General features: G+C 41.5%; 1 protein-coding gene across 2 annotated transcripts in view; it reads right to left on the bottom strand.

The window, feature by feature from the left end:
* Positions 1 to 18,199, bottom strand: part of ttll11 (tubulin tyrosine ligase-like family, member 11) — a 76,811-nt gene extending 58,612 nt beyond the window's left edge. For both annotated transcript variants that reach the window (XM_034191669.1, XM_034191670.1), the window contains exons 1-2: positions 17,281 to 18,199; positions 9,417 to 9,516 (exon numbers count right to left, since the gene is read on the bottom strand). In XM_034191669.1, the coding sequence (XP_034047560.1) occupies positions 9,417 to 9,516; positions 17,281 to 17,751 (571 nt within the window). In that variant the 5' untranslated portion in view covers positions 17,752 to 18,199. The remainder of the gene's footprint in view (positions 1 to 9,416; positions 9,517 to 17,280) is intronic.
* Between the last annotated feature and the right edge of the window lie 1,114 nt (positions 18,200 to 19,313).

The following is a 19,313-nucleotide window of genomic DNA, read 5'->3' as shown; positions in this document are numbered from 1 at the left end:
AATCTTGTGAATGTATATTGCCGTCCTTCCCACGTAAATGCAAACTGTTCCATCCTATCCTCTGGGATTGGTATGGTAAGAATGCATTAGCCAAATCTATAACAGCATACCACGTACCACTATGATGTTGCACTCGTTCAATTATACTCACAGCATCAGGTACAGCTGAAGTCAAAGCCGGTGTATGTTTATTTAGACCTCTAAAGTCTACAGTCATTCTCCATGTACCATCCGATTTACGGACTGGCCACAATGGATTATTCCATTTTGTTGTCACTGGTTTCAAAACTCCTGCCTCCAAGTAGTCTTTTATGGTTGCAGTAATTTCTGCTTGTCCTCCAGGATACGATATTGTTTCTGATTAATCACCATGTAGCCTCTGGAATGGGAAAAGGTTTCATTTTTACTTTTCCCACCAGAATCATTCTTACGTTTGCTATCCCAAATTGAAATTTACCCTGTTCTAAATGCAAAGTCATTCCAGCTAAAATATCCATGCCAATTATCCATTCATTAATTGGAGTCACTATTACAGTGTACACTTTAATTGGCATATTTCCAATTTTAAGCGGTATCGATATATTTTTTCCATACACCAATTGTCCACCTAATCCAGTTAAAGGAACCATAGGTCCCTTCATTTTCTCTGGATTTCCATGAATCAATGAGGCCTCCGCTCCTGTGTCCACTAAAGCCGAGGTGACTTGAACTGATTTTTTTTCCAAAATATTTCCAATCACACATGGGGTCTAATATCACTTGTGAACCATTGTTTTAATTCTCGGCGGGCCACAAGAGTTGGGCCATCATCCTAATCTTCCTCGCAAGGGTCAAAGCTCCAAGAACGCCTTTCTTTATTTTTCCCCTTCTTTTTATCTTTCTTTCCTTTCCGGACTGCAGCTATTTGCACCAGATCATCATCAAAGTCCTCCTCCTCCTCCTCCTGTAGGGGAGGGGCACTAGGTTTCACTCCTTTCTTTTCTCCCTGCACAATTTCTTTCAACAATGAGGCCAATTCAAACATATCAGGGCGCATCCTGACACACAAGTCACTTTCAATCCTTTTTGTTTACATTTTTCAGCCAAGAAGGAAGTTGGTACACCGTCTATTTCTTCGGCTTGAATTTCCAATTGCTTCACTTGTTGTTCTAATCTTGTCACCTTTTGTGATTTAGCACATTCTGATGAGCGGACTGTATCTAAAGTTAAAACCCGCTCTTTCCAGGCTTCTGCACAAATCCACATCATTTCATGAATACCTCCCAACGGAGCTTTCTCTTTAACCTCCACCCGTTTTAACATTTCACATAAAACTGGCGGAGTCGCGGTGGGAATCGCTCCAGTCCACGGCCCAGGGCGTCCCCCACGTCGCCGTAGAAGCTGGCCTATTTCCTTAAAAGTGATCCCATCCCACCCCGGGACCACTTGTTCCTGCTGAGATGCCACCTCCGCATCTCTCTTTCCCAATCTAAAGCAAGACTCCTGCTGAGATGCCACCTCCGCATCTCTCTTTCCCAATCTAAAGCAAGACATTTCTGTGTGTAGTCTGAGCGTAACCGTATCCTGCCGACAACGCCAAAAATGTTTTGAAACACAAGGTTCGGTCAGATCGGCACACAGAAATGATCACACAGACTGCATTTTGCTAGAATAAAAAGGCGTATATTTATTCCCCACAAAAGCAGTTACATCAAACACAAGTGGTTGCAGCGCATTTTTCTCTTACCGTGACGCCTTTAAGGTGGAGAGCCAACACCTTCAGCAGAGTGCCCTGTCAACCGGCTGGGCGTTCGTACGTTAACCCCGCAGCAGACTCTGTTGAAGCATGGTTCTACTCCCTCTTTTCTAGTGTGTCCGCGAAGGGAGGGTGAGTGGCCAACTCAACCTCCCTGGCGCACAATAATTTCTTTAATCAACAGGCATCTGAAAGTTATTTCAAAGATAGAATAAAAGCAGTTCGTCACTCCCATCGTTAGTGGCTACGAAAACAAAGTCGTGCTATCAGTGTAATATACAAGTACATCCAGCTCTTCGCTCCCAGTTCAGACTGACCCCAGAGTGCTAAAACAAAATTAAATTCTCAGGGTTCGTTAAGACAGGTGCAAACAGCACAATAACATTTATTATACAGATGTTAGATCTGAACCTTACCCTTTAGTGTAATGCTTTGAGATGACACCTGCTGTGATTTTAGTGCTATTAATAATGTTTATTCAGTTATGCATTTGAGTGATTCTCGTGAAATCAGACTTAGTAGGTGGCATAAAAGCAGTTTGATGACAAAGTAAATGCTATCAAAATGAGAAGGATAATTTGTAAAAATCTCATCATGGGCTATCTTGCATATGGTTTAAAAAGAACATCACAAATATATATATATATATTCACACACATGTACTCAGTCTTACTCCTGCTGACTTTCATTCCCCTTCTCTCCAGAGCATATCTCCACATTTCCAGGCTGGTGGACTTAAACTAGTCTCGACTCTCACTACAGATCACGTCATCTGCAAGCATCATAGTTCATGGAGACTTCTGTCTGATCTCATCCGTCAAACTGTCCATCACCACTGCAAATAAGTGATTGGGACTCCGGCGAGGGCAGTAGCATCTCCTCCTCCCTCCTCGCCTCCTGCTTGTCTCTATCTCTTCCTCAACCTTCAAAGTCCCAACTTCATCAGACTGAGAATTCTTCGAACTACATTTGGATTAACCATGGAACTGATCAGCTGATCTCATAACGCTATTGACACTATCTTTTCAACAAGGAAATCAGGGTTGGGGGACCCTGCATGCCCAGAACCTATCCCGCGGGCTACGTTCTCAATGCCTGGAAGAATTGGCGCATAGTGTGCTTGGTGCCACTCTCCGTGGAAGACGTCAAGGATTTCCAACCCCTGGCAAAAATTATGGAATCACCGGCCTCGGAGGATGTTCATTCAGTTGTTTAATTTTGTAGAAAAAAGCAGATCACAGACATGACACAAAACTAAAGTCATTTCAAATGGCAACTTTCTGGCTTTAAGAAACACTATAAGAAATCAGGAAAAAAAATTGTGGCAGTCAGTAACAGTTACTTTTTAGCGCAAGCAGAGGGAAAAAAATATGGACTCACTCAATTCTGAGGAATAAATTATGGAATCACCCTGTAAATTTTCATCCCAAAACTAACACCTGCATCAAATCAGATCTGCTCGTTAGTCTGCATCTAAAAAGGTGTGATCACTCCTTGGGAGCTGTTGCAGCCCAAGTGGACTGACATGAATCATGGCTCCAACACCAGAGATGTCAATTGAAACAAAGGAGAGGATTATCAAACTCTTAAAAGAGGGTAAATCATCACGCAATGTTGCAAAAGATGTTGTTGTTCACAGTCAGCTGTGTCTAAACTCTGGACCAAATACAAACAACATGGGAAGGTTGTTAAAGGCAAACATACTGGTAGACCATGGAAGACATCAAAGCGTCAAGACAGAAAACTTAAAGCAATATGTCTCAAAAATCGAAAATGCACAACAAAACGAGGAACGAATGGGAGGAAACTGGAGTCAACGTCTGTGACCGAACTGTAAGAAACCGCCTAAAGGAAATGGGATTTACATACAGAAAAGCTAAACAAAAGCCATCATTAACACCTAAACAGAAAAAACAAGGTTACAATGGGCTAAGGAAAAGCAATCGTGGACTGTGGATGACTGGATGAAAGTCACATTCAGTGATGAATCTCGAATCTGCATTGGGCAAGGTGATGATGCTGGAACTTTTGTTTGGTGCGGTTCCAATGAGATTTATAAAGATGATTGCCTGACGAGAACGTGTAAATTTCCAGTCATTGATGATATGGGGCTGCATCTCAGGTAAAGGCACTGGGGAGATGGCTGTCATTACATCATCAATAAATGCACAGTTTACGTTCAGATTTTGGACACTTTTCTTATCCATCAATTGAAAGGATGCTTGGGGATGATGAAATCATTTTTCAAGATGATAATGCATCTTGCCATAGAGCAAAAACTGTGAAAACATTCCTTGCAAAAAGACACATAGGGTCAATGTCATGGCCTGCAAACAGTCCGGATCTTAATCCAATTGAAAATCTTGGTGGAAGTTGAAGAAAATGTGTCCATGACAAGGCTCCAACCTGCAAAGCTGATCTGGCACAGCAATCAGAGAAAGTTGGAGCCAGATTGATGAAGAGTACTGTTTGTCACTCATTAAGTCCATGCCTCAGAGACTGCAAGCTGTTATAAAAGGCAGAGGTGGTGCAACAAAATACTAGTGATGTGTTGGAGCGTTCTTTTGTTTTTCATGATTCCATAATTTTTCCTCAGAATTGAGAGATTCCATATTTTTTCCCTCTGCTTGGTCTAAAAAAGTAACCGTTACTGACTGCCACAATTTTTTTTTCCTGATTTCTTATAGTGTTTCTTAAGCCAGAAAGTTGCCATTTGAAATGACTTTAGTTTTGTGTCATGTCTGTGATCTGCTTTTTTTTCTACAAAATTAAACAACTGACATCAACATCCTCTGAGGCCAGTGAGTTCTATAATTTTTGCCCAGGGGTTGTATTCTTATTTGTCGTTGTGGTAGGAGGGCTTCTGCTACTCAGATTAGGTGCTGTTCTGATGTACCGGAAAATTGGCAAGACGGCTGCCAACCAAAACCACAATCCCACATCTGTCCGTCATGATTACCGAGGTTGGCAAGGCTGTACAATCTCAGACTGCGTTAACTTTTGAACTTAAACGCAAGATGGAAACCATCTCAGATCAGTTGTCTGCCCTGCAAAGGAACTGATGTTGGAGACCAGTGCATATTCACACAGTTGGATCTGGACAGTTAAGAGAAGTCGTATTGAAGTTCTGTGTTTCTCTGCCTAAACCCAAAACACAACAGTCTTATCAGCTACCGAAGGTCAAAATGTCTTGCTTGTTTTCCTCCAGAAAGATTTAAATGGCCCTGGTGACGCACATGGCTCCCTCTTCATCTGCAGTCCCCCACAGTCTGTGGTTGTTGACAAGGCCACTTCGGACTCTACACATACAAGGACAGAGACTGATATGAACCCACCTGCACACATGGACGCACGCTCCCCCCCCCACCCCCACCTCCCCTTGTGTTTCTGTTTGGCTTGTTTTATGCCAGATGCCCTTCCTGAGGCAACTGTGCTCATTTATCTGGGCTTGGGACCGGCACTCAGAGCGTGCTGGCTGCACACCCCATGTAACTGAGTTCCATTAAACCTTATAAAACTAGAAGAGCGCAAACCTCCGCCAAGGCCATAGGGTCACTGATGTCACATGGAATACCCTTTGGCAAAGAGACTTATTCTACGTCGTTTCACGCATCTACCGTCATGTTTCAGATTCAGTGGTTAAACCCTTAGATGTTCAACAAATGTATTTCTAAAGAGAAACTGCATGAACTACACAAGTTTTTTTTATTTTCTAATAAGTTTATTCAATGAGGAGAAACAAATGCTAAATTGTTGTGTCGTAACTTAATTTTTGTTCAGCCTTTGTGACCCGTCTTCATGAAGTTAGATGTAAAATGTTGAAATTGGCCCTATCCTGTAATGATAAGAATCCTTAAAAAAATTACTGGATCTGGATCGTGTTCTGGATCATTACCAAAATTGAATGACTTCTAGTTAGGCCAAGATACACCTCTGGTAAAACTTAATTGAAATCCACTGAGGATTTTTGAGTAATCCTGCTAACAAACAAACAACCAACAAACAAACAGACGCGACAGAAAACATAACCCCCTTGGCGGAGGTAAAAAATTTAAAAGAAAATACAAAAAGGAAATTCCTGAAGTTATAGATTTACTTTTCTATGGTAGGTAGCTGAGTGGATAAGGAGCTAGCCTACCAATATGTAGACCTGGGTGACCAGTTTGTGTCCTTGGACAAGACTCTTAAAATCTGCATTGTCTGAGTCCAGCCAGCTGTAACTGGGTACCAGCCTCGGCTGGGGAAGTAACCTGCATCAGACTGGTGTCCAGTCCAGGGGAAGCTGTAGACTCTCACTTGATTGACACTATGGAATTTGGAGATAAGCACTGGCCTCGAGGTCTATATAGGAATTACTTCACTTTGCTAGTGATGCTTCCATTTTATTTGACTGCTACTTTGTTCTACATCCAACAGGTAGATCTTTGGTGTCATCATATAATGAAGTTCACATACACATTGGATAAAACCTTTCAAATTTAATTTTCTGTGACTGCATGGATTTCATTTTATCAAACAATATGCATAGACATTCTATATACAAAGACGTTCTTTCAAGTAATACTTACAAAATAGAGTTTTTCCTCAGTTTGCTCAACATTATCAGGATTTCAGTAGGTCAACAGTTTACATACAACAACTCTTTAAAGAACATGGAAAATTCCAGTATATTCCAGAACTAATTACATCTAAAAGCTTCTGAATGGCTAATTGGTATACTTCAGGCTTAATAAGCAGTATTAAGGGTCCCCATCCAAAGAATCACTGCCTTTTTGTATTTAAGAATAGTAAAAACAGTCTATATAATTAAGCATCCAGAGCACAATTTTCAATCTCCACAACTCACATGACTTCTTAGAAGTCCTCTCAAAATGATTCATGGCACCACAAACACCTTACGATGTATTATTTAAAAATATAAGAACCTTGGAAACATATAAACACCCAGAAAGTTTGTTCAAAATTTCCACCAGAACCTAAAGATCTATAATGATTTGAAGGAGGAGATGGAGGCATCAGACAGAAATGTAACAGTGTACAACATTTTCATGTCAAGTTTAAAATGACAACTTGTGAGAATCCATGGAAAACCCACACGGTAAATTCTTCAGGGCTGGCATTGAGGCAATATGTCTAAGCCTGAAACTAATTTGTCGAGGGGTTTGGGGGCCGCCTAGGTCCCCAATGGGGTCCAGGGGCAAAGCCCCGGGCTAGGGGCTGCAATTTTAGGCTTTTTCAAACCTGATTGGAAAGCTCTCAGGAACACCCAAGATTTTAACCAATCATTACCATCTTTGAGGTCAAGTGGCTTGTGTTTTTCAAAGCAGATTTCTAAAGCAAAAATAAAATAACCACAAACAAAAATGGGCATAGGTTTCCCCTAACATCTGCAGGTTTTGTCTACATACTACCATCACTGAACACTGGGCTCATATTTTCAGGACAATTATTTTATAGTTTATTCAACAGACTAGTCCAAGTGAATATCAGTGTGCAAAGAAAAGCAAGTCAGAAAATGAAAAGGGTTGGGTTTGCATCCACTCTGAGTTTCAAATATGTGAAAAATAATTATTTTTTCAATAAATGAATGGTTATTAACTTACAACATGAGCTAAGCATTTTGTTTTCAAAATCCCAACATTCGTAAGCAATTGAGCAATGAGCAAGCAATGAAATTTGAAATTTATCGAACACTCGTCATGGATGCTTAATCCTTTTACTAAGACCTCTTCAAACTACATAGATAAAAAACATAAAATACTACTTACGGCAATCGGCCACACTGGTCAAAATCATATCCACTAAATAATCTCGTTCTTCAATTAGATCGCTTTGTCTAACAGGCACCTGCAAAATGCTAAGAAAAGATTTTTGTTCTAACACAGATCGAGCCACATTAAAACACGTTCAATGATTGGTTATCACATCGAGTTAGACCAATGAAAAATTGTGTTATTAAAAAGAACAGGGTTATTTCGTGGCTCTTATTAAACAAAGAACCGGTATATTTCCCGGCGCTAAACATCATTTGCGGCCCATCCCCTCAAACTCTCATAATTGTGTTATAAACCAGTCACCATTTGTTTTATTACACATCTGTGTAATTAATAAAATGATCTTCATAGGGTTGTCACGATTAGGAATTTCTGGAGATGATTAATTAATTAATTAAGACAAATAATTGTGATTGACGAATATATTGTCTGTTTTCCCTTTTTTCCCTTCTTTATATTCTACTATCGTAGTATAATTACACAACTCTGGAAGAACGTTTGGCTTCTGTGAGTGGAGAAACTGGGAATAGTGCAACATTTTTATTTTTATCTTCATTTTACATAGAGTCCCAACTTTTTCTGATTTATTGTTGTTTCTGTTGCATTTCTGAAATTGTTTCTCCTCATCAGTCACGTTTTGTGCTTAAACACTACATTAAGCTCAAGATTGAACAAATAAATACCTTTGGAAAATAACAGCTGTTATTCAGAGTTCTCACCTGCTTTTTGTGATCTGTGCATCTGAACATCACCAAAGCTTCTCCACATCAGGGTTTTTTTAACCCGTGTATGCGTATTTTTAGATCAGTTCATTCATATATTGTCATTTTTAAAATATGTTTAAAGATATTGACTGTTTATTTCATCTCATGATCTCATAATTCAGTATGCGACACACACACATGGTGTGAACAGGATGGTAACGGCAGAATCACACCGGGAGAGAAAGCTCAGAGAGAAGTAAAGGCAGCTCCATGTTTTGGTTTTGTTTTTTTAACATGTTCACTCGGGTTAAAATCCTCTCTCTGTTCCACGCTCACTGTCTTACGTGCACTGATGGTTCTCAGCAGACTGTAACGTGTCGTGCCTCCATTCAGGAATCTCCCTCCCCCACCTCCTCCCTCGCAGTCTGCAGCCTGTTGACTCTGCGCGCGCACACACACACGACAGCTCCTTTGGTAACTCCGCATTTTAGATGGCTTTGAAGAAGACGGCCACTGTTTTAATCAACCATCTTATCCAAACAGCAGGACGGATCGCTCCTCACCCTCCATGTTATCGTCCTGCCTTAACATGAGAGCGAAACAGAGTGAGCGAGGCTGCAGCACAATGATGTCAGATTCTGAGTCGTTTTATGCTTTGTGGATAGAATAAATAATTCATGGTAATCATGAATATGAAAAATAATCGCGATTGGCAAATATTGTAATAATTGTGACTGCCCTCGATCTTCACGGACAATTCATTCGTGCGCGCACGCACACGAAAACAAACAAACAAACAAAAAAAACACCGGCAGCTGCCACACTTCCTCACTTTCTCCCCCTCAAACTCTGTCATAATTGTGTTAAATAAAAGACAAAAGGGACATAAGTCCTGCTCACAGGCTAATTGCCAGAGACAGGACATGTCCACGTCAAGTATAAACTCCAGACAGACATCTCCATGTCACTACATATCCACAACGCGTCCTTCCATAGGGATTACATGGCAACCTGTTTCGGAGCGGAGGCAACCTGTCTCCGCTGCATATATCTGGATCCAAAAGCCAGAAATCCAGCTCAGGCTGGAAAAATACCAGGCCTGATTCTTCCACTTTCTGACAAGGGGTCAAATGCATGAGTGGAGCACGTACTGCATTAACAAAAGGGGACAGGAGAGAACAGAAGACAGAAGCACTGCAATACCTGGGAACTTGTTCACCTGCCCTGAGATTATATTTTCATTGTCGTGGAAGGACACGCCATGCCAGTAGATATCACAGGGTGTCCGTCTTCCCAAAGGAAACTAAAGGAAAAATGAAATGAGGAATTAAAGAGGATAGAGGGCACACTGGTGAAGTGACAGCACATGAGCAATAACTACAAAATGCTGCACAATTAATGCTGCATGTGTCAGTGTGTGTTGAACTTTAATCTGACTGTATGTTAAGCTGCACTGAAGCATTAAACTCTACTCTAAAGCAGAACTACCCCACAGTCTGGCTACGAGGCAGATCTGTGCCAGAACAGCAGCAAGTGAGTGTGTGAAATAGGAAAACCCTGGCTGAAAGCTGAGAGCTGCTATAAATACCACCACAGAGGTTCGAGCATATAACTGTCTAATCGCATCAGGGATCAGGACAATTTAATTTGTGCAAATTCTTGAAAACCAAAAATAGCTATCTCATGAGAGTGTGGAAACACATGCAAAGGAACAGTCTCGCCATTCCACAAGTGAGGAGTGATGAGCTCAGGCTAAATGAATGCGTTTCAGTTTCTGAAGGCACATTCATCTTCACTGTAACGCTATGTGTATGGAGTTAAATTTGTCTCATTAATACCTGCAAATGCACAGAAGGTGATCTACAAATATTCCTTGATTTGCACGTTTTGCGATCCGCAAACATAAATTTCTGATTTGTAACTTGTGTGTTGGTTTTTACAAATAAATGTGTATTTGTAAATATGTCATTTTTTTTAAATTTGTAAACAAAAAAAGTCATTTGCAAAACTGAAAATTCTGTTTATGAAGTATGATTCAGCATTTGTAGATCACCGATCACAGGCATTCATTACTTTGCTCCCTTACACAATATTGAGACATTCTGACTGTAAAACTGCATTTGAAATTCACAAATATGTAGGTCACTATTCACACTCCCATCCAGTAGATGGCAATGTTGTTCTATGCATTTTGACCGGGCGGGGGGTTGGGGGGGAGTGATGAGGCGGAGGCTCAGAAAACATCATTTCCCATAATGCCTTTTGGCACGTGTGTCGGTTAATGCGCAAACCTTCAGAATAAGCGCGTTACTTTAAAAGATATGTGCGATATTTTCACTTTGTAAAAATGACAGAGTTGCCGTTAATGTTGATAAACTGTCCAGAATAAGTTTTGTTTATGAATGAAGCCATAAGTGAAACTCCAGAAAGAAAAACAGTTTCACTCATGGTTTCATTGGCTCAGAATGTCTAACTGAGTAAAGCGATGAATGTGTGTGATCGGTGATCCACAAATGCTGAATCACACTTCACAAACAGAATTTTCAGTTTTGCAAATGCCTTTTTTTGTTTACAAATAATAAAAAATGATATATTTACAAATACACATTTATTTGTAAAATCCAACAACTGGGGGAGGTGTTCAGAAAGCTATTCAAATCACTTTTTTCCTAGACTCTGATGTTACAGACAAAAAATATCGATATCACACTCAACAAAGCAAATGCTTAAAGATTATGAATAAGGTACTTTTCATTCATTACATAAACAAAGTTACTGCAATCCCCAACCCTTTCTGTGAGGTCTTTTCAAAATGACACAGGACCTGCAGAGTTTGACTTTGTGGGAGGTGCAGCATGAGGATAAATATCAGCCTTCAATCTGTCATTTCTGACACCAGATCTACTGGAAAGTGAAAGGCTTAGGTATCACCGCATGGTTACCAGTGACATGCTCAGACTGTGCCTCACCTGTCTCACCACAGTGACCTTATTTACCTCATGCATAATGGAATCCATGTGAATAACAGTTGATTGCATTACAGTGGGACGGACCAGATGGCGTTCCTGTTGCCAAGTAGGGACGAATGGCTCAATTAACCCCCTCATAAATGTTTTAAAGTCAATGTTTCCATTTGGAACAATTTTCATTAGCAATAACCTGCAGTTTATACACAGAAGCTCATACAATAGGCTAAAGGGGATGGCCATGTTATTAATAACATAAGTTGTGTGTTATTAATAATGTATTTTCCATTAAAACCTACCTTTTTAAAGCATTTTTAATTGGTTTCCTGCCAAATCCTTTTATGTATTCTTCACACTATATGCCCACTTAATAAATCCATTATGTTTTTGGAAAAATATCAAGGAATATTTTTGAAAATTTAATTTTCCTTTTGGCCCCTTTTGACAAAGGGCAGCCCTGGCGGAGCCGGTGACACCGGTTATGTTCATCATCTTTATGGACAGAATTTCTAGGCACAGCCAGGGTGTAGAGGGGGTCTGGTCTGGGAACCACAGAATCTCGTCTCTGCTGTTTTCTGTTGGCTTCGTCAAATCAGGACCTTCAGCGTGCACTGGGGCGGTTTGCAGCCGAGTGTGAAGCATCCGGGATAAAAATCAGCACCTCCAAATCCCAGGCCATGGTTCTTGACCGGAAAAAGGTGCTTTGCCCTCTTCAGGTCGGTGGAGTGTCCTTGCCTCAAGTGGAAGAGTTTAAGTATCTCAGGGTCTTGTTCACAAGTGAGGGACGGATGGAGCGTGAGATCAACAGACGGATCGGTGCAGCATCTGCAGTGATGCAGTCGCTGTATCGGACCATCGTGGTGAAGAGAGAGCTGAGTAGGGGGGCAAAGCTCTTGATTTACCGATCGATCTACGTTCCGATCCTCACCTATGGTCATGAGATTTGGCTCATGACTGAAAGAATGAGATCGCGAGTACAAGTGGCCAAGAGGAGTTTCCTCCGCAAGGTGGCTGGGCGCTCCCTTAGAGATAGGGTGAGGAGCTCGGTCACTTGGGAGGAGCTCGGAATCGAGCTGCTGCTCCTCCACATCGAAAGCAGCCAGTTGAGGTGGCTCGGGCATCTTTTCCGGATGCCCTCTGGACGCCTCGCTGGAGAGGTGTTCCGGGCACGTCCCATCGGGAGGAGGCCCCGGGGAAGACCCAGGACACGCTGGAGGGACTACGTCTCTCGGCTAGCTTGGGAACGCCTTGGGGTTCCCCCGGAGGAGCTGGGGGAGGTGTGTGTGGATCGGGAGGACTGGGCGGCTTTGCTTGAGCTGCTGTCCCCGCGACCCGACTCCGGATAAAGAGGAAGAAAATGGATGGATGGATGGATGGATAATTTTCCTTTTGGGGTCCACTCGAACCGCAGGGTTATTTGATACTTGACCATAAGCAAAATGTTTTGAAGCTGTGGATGATGTTCCTTGTATTTCTTCTTTGCAACATTCAAACATTGTTATTCCTGACCTATATTTACAGGTTAGAGTGAAAAGGCAAGATAAACAGCTGCAGAAGCCCTAAAACAAATCCTAGACTCCTCAAGTGATGACGGTGATGATGGATATAGTAAAAATGACTCTGTTTGGTAATGAATCCTTTTCTGAAGAGGAAAATCACCTCTCACAGGCTGCATCTTTTGTCCAAGAGAAGCTGACAAGAAAATACACCAAACATGTGGATGTCATGTGTGCAAAACTCACTCAACACCAAGCATGTGTAATGAGTGCATGCAAATAGAGTGAGAGAGAGAGAAGGTGAATCGTTCTTACAACAGATAACAGGACATTTCTTGTACATGTGGTACATGTGTGCTATAACGACATTTTTAATTAGCGCTACCCAGAAGTAATGGCATTATTACATGAGCTTCTATTGATGAAGTTGAACGTAAGGTTTACAGTTTTGTAATCAGGTTGCATGTGTGCTGTGAGGGCACTGACATTAACATTTTCCAGATGTAACTGCCATACCAATCTTCAAAAGTCTCAACTTCATCAGACTGTGAATTCTTCAAACTATATTTGGATTAACCATGGAATTGATCAGCTGGTCTCTGAACGCTATTGACACCATTTTTTCAACAAGGAAATCACGGGTGGGGGGACCTTGCATGCCCAGATGGAACCTACCCTGCGGACTATGTTCTTGACGCCTCAGAGAAGTGGCGTGTTGTGTGCTTGGTACCACTCTCTGTGGAGGATGTCAAAGACTTATTTATATTTGGTTTTATTGTGGGAGGGCTGGTGCTTATTGGTTTATGTGCTGCCCTGACCTACCGGAGAATTAACAAGACGGCTACTACCAGAACCATGACCCCTCACCTGTACATCATGATTAATGAGATGGGCAAGACGATACAGTCTCAGACTACGTTAACCCTTGAACTCAGACATAAGTTTGAAAACATCTCAGAGCAAATGTACGCCTTGCACAGAAAGAGGTCGGAGACCAGGGAATACTCATAAATTGGATTTGGTCAGTCAGAGGAGCTGCATGTGTTTCTCTGCTCAACGCTAAACATGACAGGCTTATCACCCTCCGAAGGTCAAAACGCCCTGCTGTTTTCCTCCAGAAGAATTTCTACGGCCTTGGTGAACCATTCGGCTACCCCTCTTATCTTCTGCCCTCCCCTACAGTCTGATGTTGTCAAGGCAACTCCAGACATTATGCACACACTGACAGAAACTGATACAAACTCATCTGACTGATACAAACTCATCTCATCTGCACACATGATGTATGCCCTTCTCTCTCCCATCCCCCCCCCCCCCCCCCCCCCTGCCTTGGCCCTGCCGCTCCCGAGCTTGTGGCTGCATGGGACACTGCTGCGGCCCCCCACCACACTCACATTTCCTCAATTTGGATGGTCTGTCTTAAAGTTTAGCATACATAAACAATAAAATGTACATGTATGGTTGTTTTAATTCTGAAGTGTGCCATTATTATGTTCTAGAGCCCGACTGATATATCGGCCGATATAAGCCCTTTTCAAAGTACTCACTATCAGCCAAAATTTTGCTGATAGAACGCCGATAATTTCTCATAAACAGAACAGTTACTGAAATAATGTTTGCGGTGGCAATGTAAAATGTCCTTGCACCGTTTGTCCAGTAGATGAGCTCTGACTCCATTCAACTGACAGCTGCTTACACCCCTGCTTAAATGTGTTCATCATCGGCCCCCGTAGTTCGCCGTCACACTGCACTGATCGGCTGACAAAAGCATACAAGTAAGTTTATAAGGATGTTGTTTGTAATAACTTTGCGATGACATTCACCACACATTTCTCACGTTTCAGTTCAACTCAGTTTGATTAACTCAGTTTATGTAGTAATGTGTCAAATGTGCTTCATTGCGTCGGTCACGTTTATTATTAAGCCCACGTTGTGTAGACCTTATTTCTAGCATGAAAAACTTTCGTTTACTGCTAAGAGGTTGAAACATTTAGATTCACTGGTCGCCCGGAAGGGTTCTGGGAATTACTGCCATTCGCCATTAACCCTCTGGGGCCGACGCTGTCGTATACAACAGCTGGGACCAAGCTTTACTAAATTGTAAATAACTTTTTACTGATATGAGATAGAAACTTACTTTTTTTTTTTTTTTTGCTGAAAAGTTAACTCCACGGACTTTCGATCCACCATCGGCCAGCTTGGTATTCCTCATAGAAGATGTGTGATGACATGCGCAATGTGAGTGTCCAATCGGAATTGGTTCTCCGTTACATGGTTTTCCAAAATCCAATTGTAGGGCAGATTTCCTTCGCATGATATGGCAAAGATCGTTTTCAGGAGTGATATCTTACTAGTTGGCCTGTTTAAATAGCCCCCTAACTGCTCAAAATGCATTTTTGCATTTTTTTTAACTTGAAAATTCTTCTCTGTTATAAAGTTAATCAATATGAGGACAAAGCTTCAGCTTTTAGCTATACCTTTTTTGTTAAGAATCCAAAAAAGAACATTTTATTAATTAAAAAAAAATATCGGTTGATCTATCGGCTATCGGCAAATCAGCAGATTTATCGGTTATCTGCATTTTTTTCATCCAAATATCGGTATCAAAAAAATCCATATTGGTCAGGCTCTATTATGTTCAACTTGTAATAATTGTGGATTAACTGTATTTTTGTCTGAGGTGACTGGGTGTGAATTGCACTTCTTGTAATGACAATAAATCTATCTATCCATCTATCGATCTGTCTATTTTTCTCTTCGAGTCTGCATGTGGACCCCAGGTTGCCTGGATCGTCCGTTTCACATGCGTTGTCTTGGCTCATTATTTACTTGCACCACAAAGCACTGTCCTGTCAGTCTTTCAACATTTGGCTTAATCTGATCAGACAGTGCAGCCCTACACTTCAGAATTCAATATGCGACTTCAACCAGCAGTCAACTCATCAATAAACATCAGTGAAACACTTTCAATGGCAGTGATAAATGCCCATGTTATAATACTGCCTTAACCAAGTTTGACAGTAGAGCGGCAAATATTATTTGATTATTAATTGGCTATAAAATTAATCAGTAATTATTCTGACAATTAATAGTTCTGAGTCTCTTTTTAATATCCATAACTAAAATAACTGGTCTAAAAAGAAGTAAAGTGGTTCATACAGTTTGTGTGCTGCTCCATTGTGCAGCAACACATGGGAAGGATAAGGCAATAAGCCATTTCATGATTATGAGTGTGCATGTCTGGGCAAGCCTATACCACATCTGGGTCAGCGGTCATGGGTACCAAACAACACGGTTTGCTGCAAGCTCAAACAATACAGCTGGAGTTTGCATGTTTGCTTTCTTCTTCACTACTGTCACGATGTTATTGCTCAATCTTGTGTGGCTGAACGCCATTTGTCCCTCTAAGAATTTGACGCCGACTGCACGGGGTCACGTAACTAGTAAGCATGCCAGAGTCTTGTTAGTTATCGGAATTAACGAGATAAATCACTCGACCAACTAAGAACAGCCATGCACCACCACCCACAGAATTGAGAAAGAGCTATCAGTCTGTCAATCCTTTCCGTGTCTGGGCCGGGTGAGGTTTCTCGTGTTGAGTCAAACTGAGTCACAGGCTTCACTCCTGGTGGTGCCCTTCTGTCTCCTCCCCAGAACCCAAAGACTTTGGTTTCCTGGATGCTGCCTTGCAGGTCATGGGAATAATGCCGCCGGATCGCTAGTTGGCATCATTTATGGTTGGACCTACAATGGTATCTGATTGTCTTCGAACCTCCAACTTTCATTCTTGATTAATGAAAACATTCTTGGCAAACGCTTTCGTTTTTGTCCATCTTGCACCGGTTCAAGAATTTCACCTCTAGCAGCACAATACGAATGCCCCAGGCCGTCCCTCTTAATCATGGCCCCAGTCCAGAGAACAAAACCCACAAAACAGAACCAGAGTCCTATTCCATAATTCCTAGCGAGGGTATTCAGGCAACTGGGCCTGCTTTGAACACGCTAATTTTTTTCAACGCAAATGCTTTGGACCCAGCGGGACACTCAACAAAGAGCACCGAGGGCGTGCCGAGAGGTAGGGGTTGGGACGAATGGCAGATTGCCTCGCGGCGGGCCATCAGGTCGATCTCAAGATCCAACTACAAGCTTTTTAACTGCAGCAACTTTAAGATATGCTATTGGAGCTGGAATTACTGCAGATGCTGGCACCAGACAAACACAAAATACTGACGAACAGAGAGAGAAATTACTTCGATTTAAACGGCCACTCACACGTGTTGGCTGTGTTTGGTACTAGTGAACTCTGACCTCTCCCAGATCACACTACAGATTCCTACACAAAGAACCACAAAGACTACAATTCTCCCAACAAGCTTTACAGATCTCAGACGAAATCGTACAGTTGGATGTTGCGATATTTTGACATGCAAAGCCACTGGATGGGAATACCACAGCATATGCACTAAGAATCTTGTACGAGTAAGTGCTGTGATTCTGGAATTTTTGCCAGAGGTTGTGAGTGTCTGACAGAAACAGACCTGCTTTACATTAAGAAAAAAATTTAAAAGACCACATTAGAAAAGAAAGTGTAGAGTGACATTGCACCTCTTTCCATTTCAGCTGCTTGATGCTGATCTTCAACGCTTCCAGAGAGGTTTTTGCTTTCGATGTATCGACTGTCACCAGCCGTTTCTTCTTGGTCTGCTTGAATGCATCCTCATGGTGCTTGTCTTGGTTACATTTGGATGGATGGTAGTTGCCGTTAGTCTCCAACTTGCCTTGTAGTATCTTTGCATTATCTTTGAACTGAAGTGTCCGGACTGCTGGACCAGGCACAGGAGAGTTCTTGTAATCTTTACCCGGGCTGCTCCGGCTTTTGTGTTTCCAGCTGATGGGGGTCTTCTTGGGTCCAACCAACCTAGCTGTGGTGATGCTGGGAGGGTCATTGGAGTCAGAAGCAGGTGGAGAAGACACTGACACCTGCTCCTCAGCATCCACACTCTCCTCCTGTGCATCCTCGCCCGATGTGCTCACCTGATCGAGCTGAAGCTTCACTTTCACATCCTGATCACTCATTATGTGAAGCTCTGTAGCTTGACGCTGCTCGGTTCGGTACAGCTGTACCACACTGTAAAGGCTAAAACGCTATTCCGCAAAAATGTATCACGCATTGCTCCGCAGAAGGCTAATGAAGCAACAAAACTCCACTCGCTTCAGTCAGGTCATTTGCAGAACTGCGCCGGTGGAAAAAGACCTGCATGCTTCAAAGCGCCACCGGCTGACATTTCGAGGTAGCTAACAGCGTTAGCACTCCTGCTATAGCACCTCGTTAACTTCAAAATGTGAGCGGTAGTACCAAAGACGGAGCGAGACAACGCTGCTGTTAGCCTCTTGTTTCATTTACGTGGTTCTGCAGTATACGCCAACTACTCTTTAACTCCGGTTTTACCTCAAATAGTGATGTTACGGCTCGAAGCAAATAAATCGACACAGTATCGATATTATGAAACAGGGTTCACTCTAGCGAAATACCGTGACGTAAGACAGGGACGACACATAAATGTGACATCTTCCGTTTCATTGTCAGAGTTATTCCTTTGATTTCTTCTTTAACACACACACCCTTTGTTACAAATGCATCAATGTATCTTGTATCAGTCTGCTGCACCCCGACAGTTTCCACCCTACTAGTTTGCAATACCGCCTACCAGCCAAAAGATGGCGCCGAACTAAATGGTGTCAATCCAGTGAACCTTTTTAGCAAAATAAAAATATCCTCAAATGAATTAGTGATTCATAAAACACGTTTCAGAGTCACGAAGCAGCACTTGGTCCAGCCTCCACCCAGCTGATGATGCCTTCACGTCTCCTCGTAAAAATTGTACTTTACTAACTTGAATTTGGTAATGGGGCAAATTTAAATTTGTATCCCTCCATGAAAAACAAAGTTGTTAACAAATTTAATCATTAACTATATAATTTTGAAAGGTTGTTTGTATGGTGTCACTTTGTCCTTTTATATATATGAATCATCAATTAAATCTGTTTCATTTTAGAGTAGGTTATGCAGTTCCAGAAAATAGTCTGCAAAATTGTGTTCTATTTTGTCCTATAAACACAATAAAACCCCAAAATATGGTATATAGAGTAATGTTTTTATTAAGCAGACAAATTCAGCACAGTATCTTTATAGCTAGATCTAGAGACTGTAATTTTGCATATTAAATGACAATAATTCAACATAACAGTTGCTGATCATTTACATTCAGTGAGAGACCGGCCATCTGCCATTTGGGCAAATGCCAAAAGGGCTGTGCGGGTTTGGGCCACTGAGAATGGCTCTTTGCATTGCTAAAATAATAATATATAATTTCGATTCATAAAGTTGTTTTATGCATGTTGTCACAAACATTTAATAGTAACTGGGCCACTGAAAATGGCTCTTTGTATTCCTAAAACAACAACAACAACAATAATAAAAATAATAATAATAGTAATAATAATAATAATAATGTAATTTTAATTCATAAAGTTGTTTCACAAACATTTAACATTAACTGGGCCACAGAAATTGGCTCTTTGTATTCCTAAAACAATAATAATAATGTAATTTTGATTCATAAAGTTGTTTCACAAAC

Source organism: Thalassophryne amazonica, chromosome 17 (assembly GCF_902500255.1).
Source record: "Thalassophryne amazonica chromosome 17, fThaAma1.1, whole genome shotgun sequence".
NCBI classification, from domain to species: domain Eukaryota; kingdom Metazoa; phylum Chordata; class Actinopteri; order Batrachoidiformes; family Batrachoididae; genus Thalassophryne; species Thalassophryne amazonica.
Note: the sequence above shows the minus strand (reverse complement) of the source record. Positions and strands in the feature narration are given on the sequence as shown.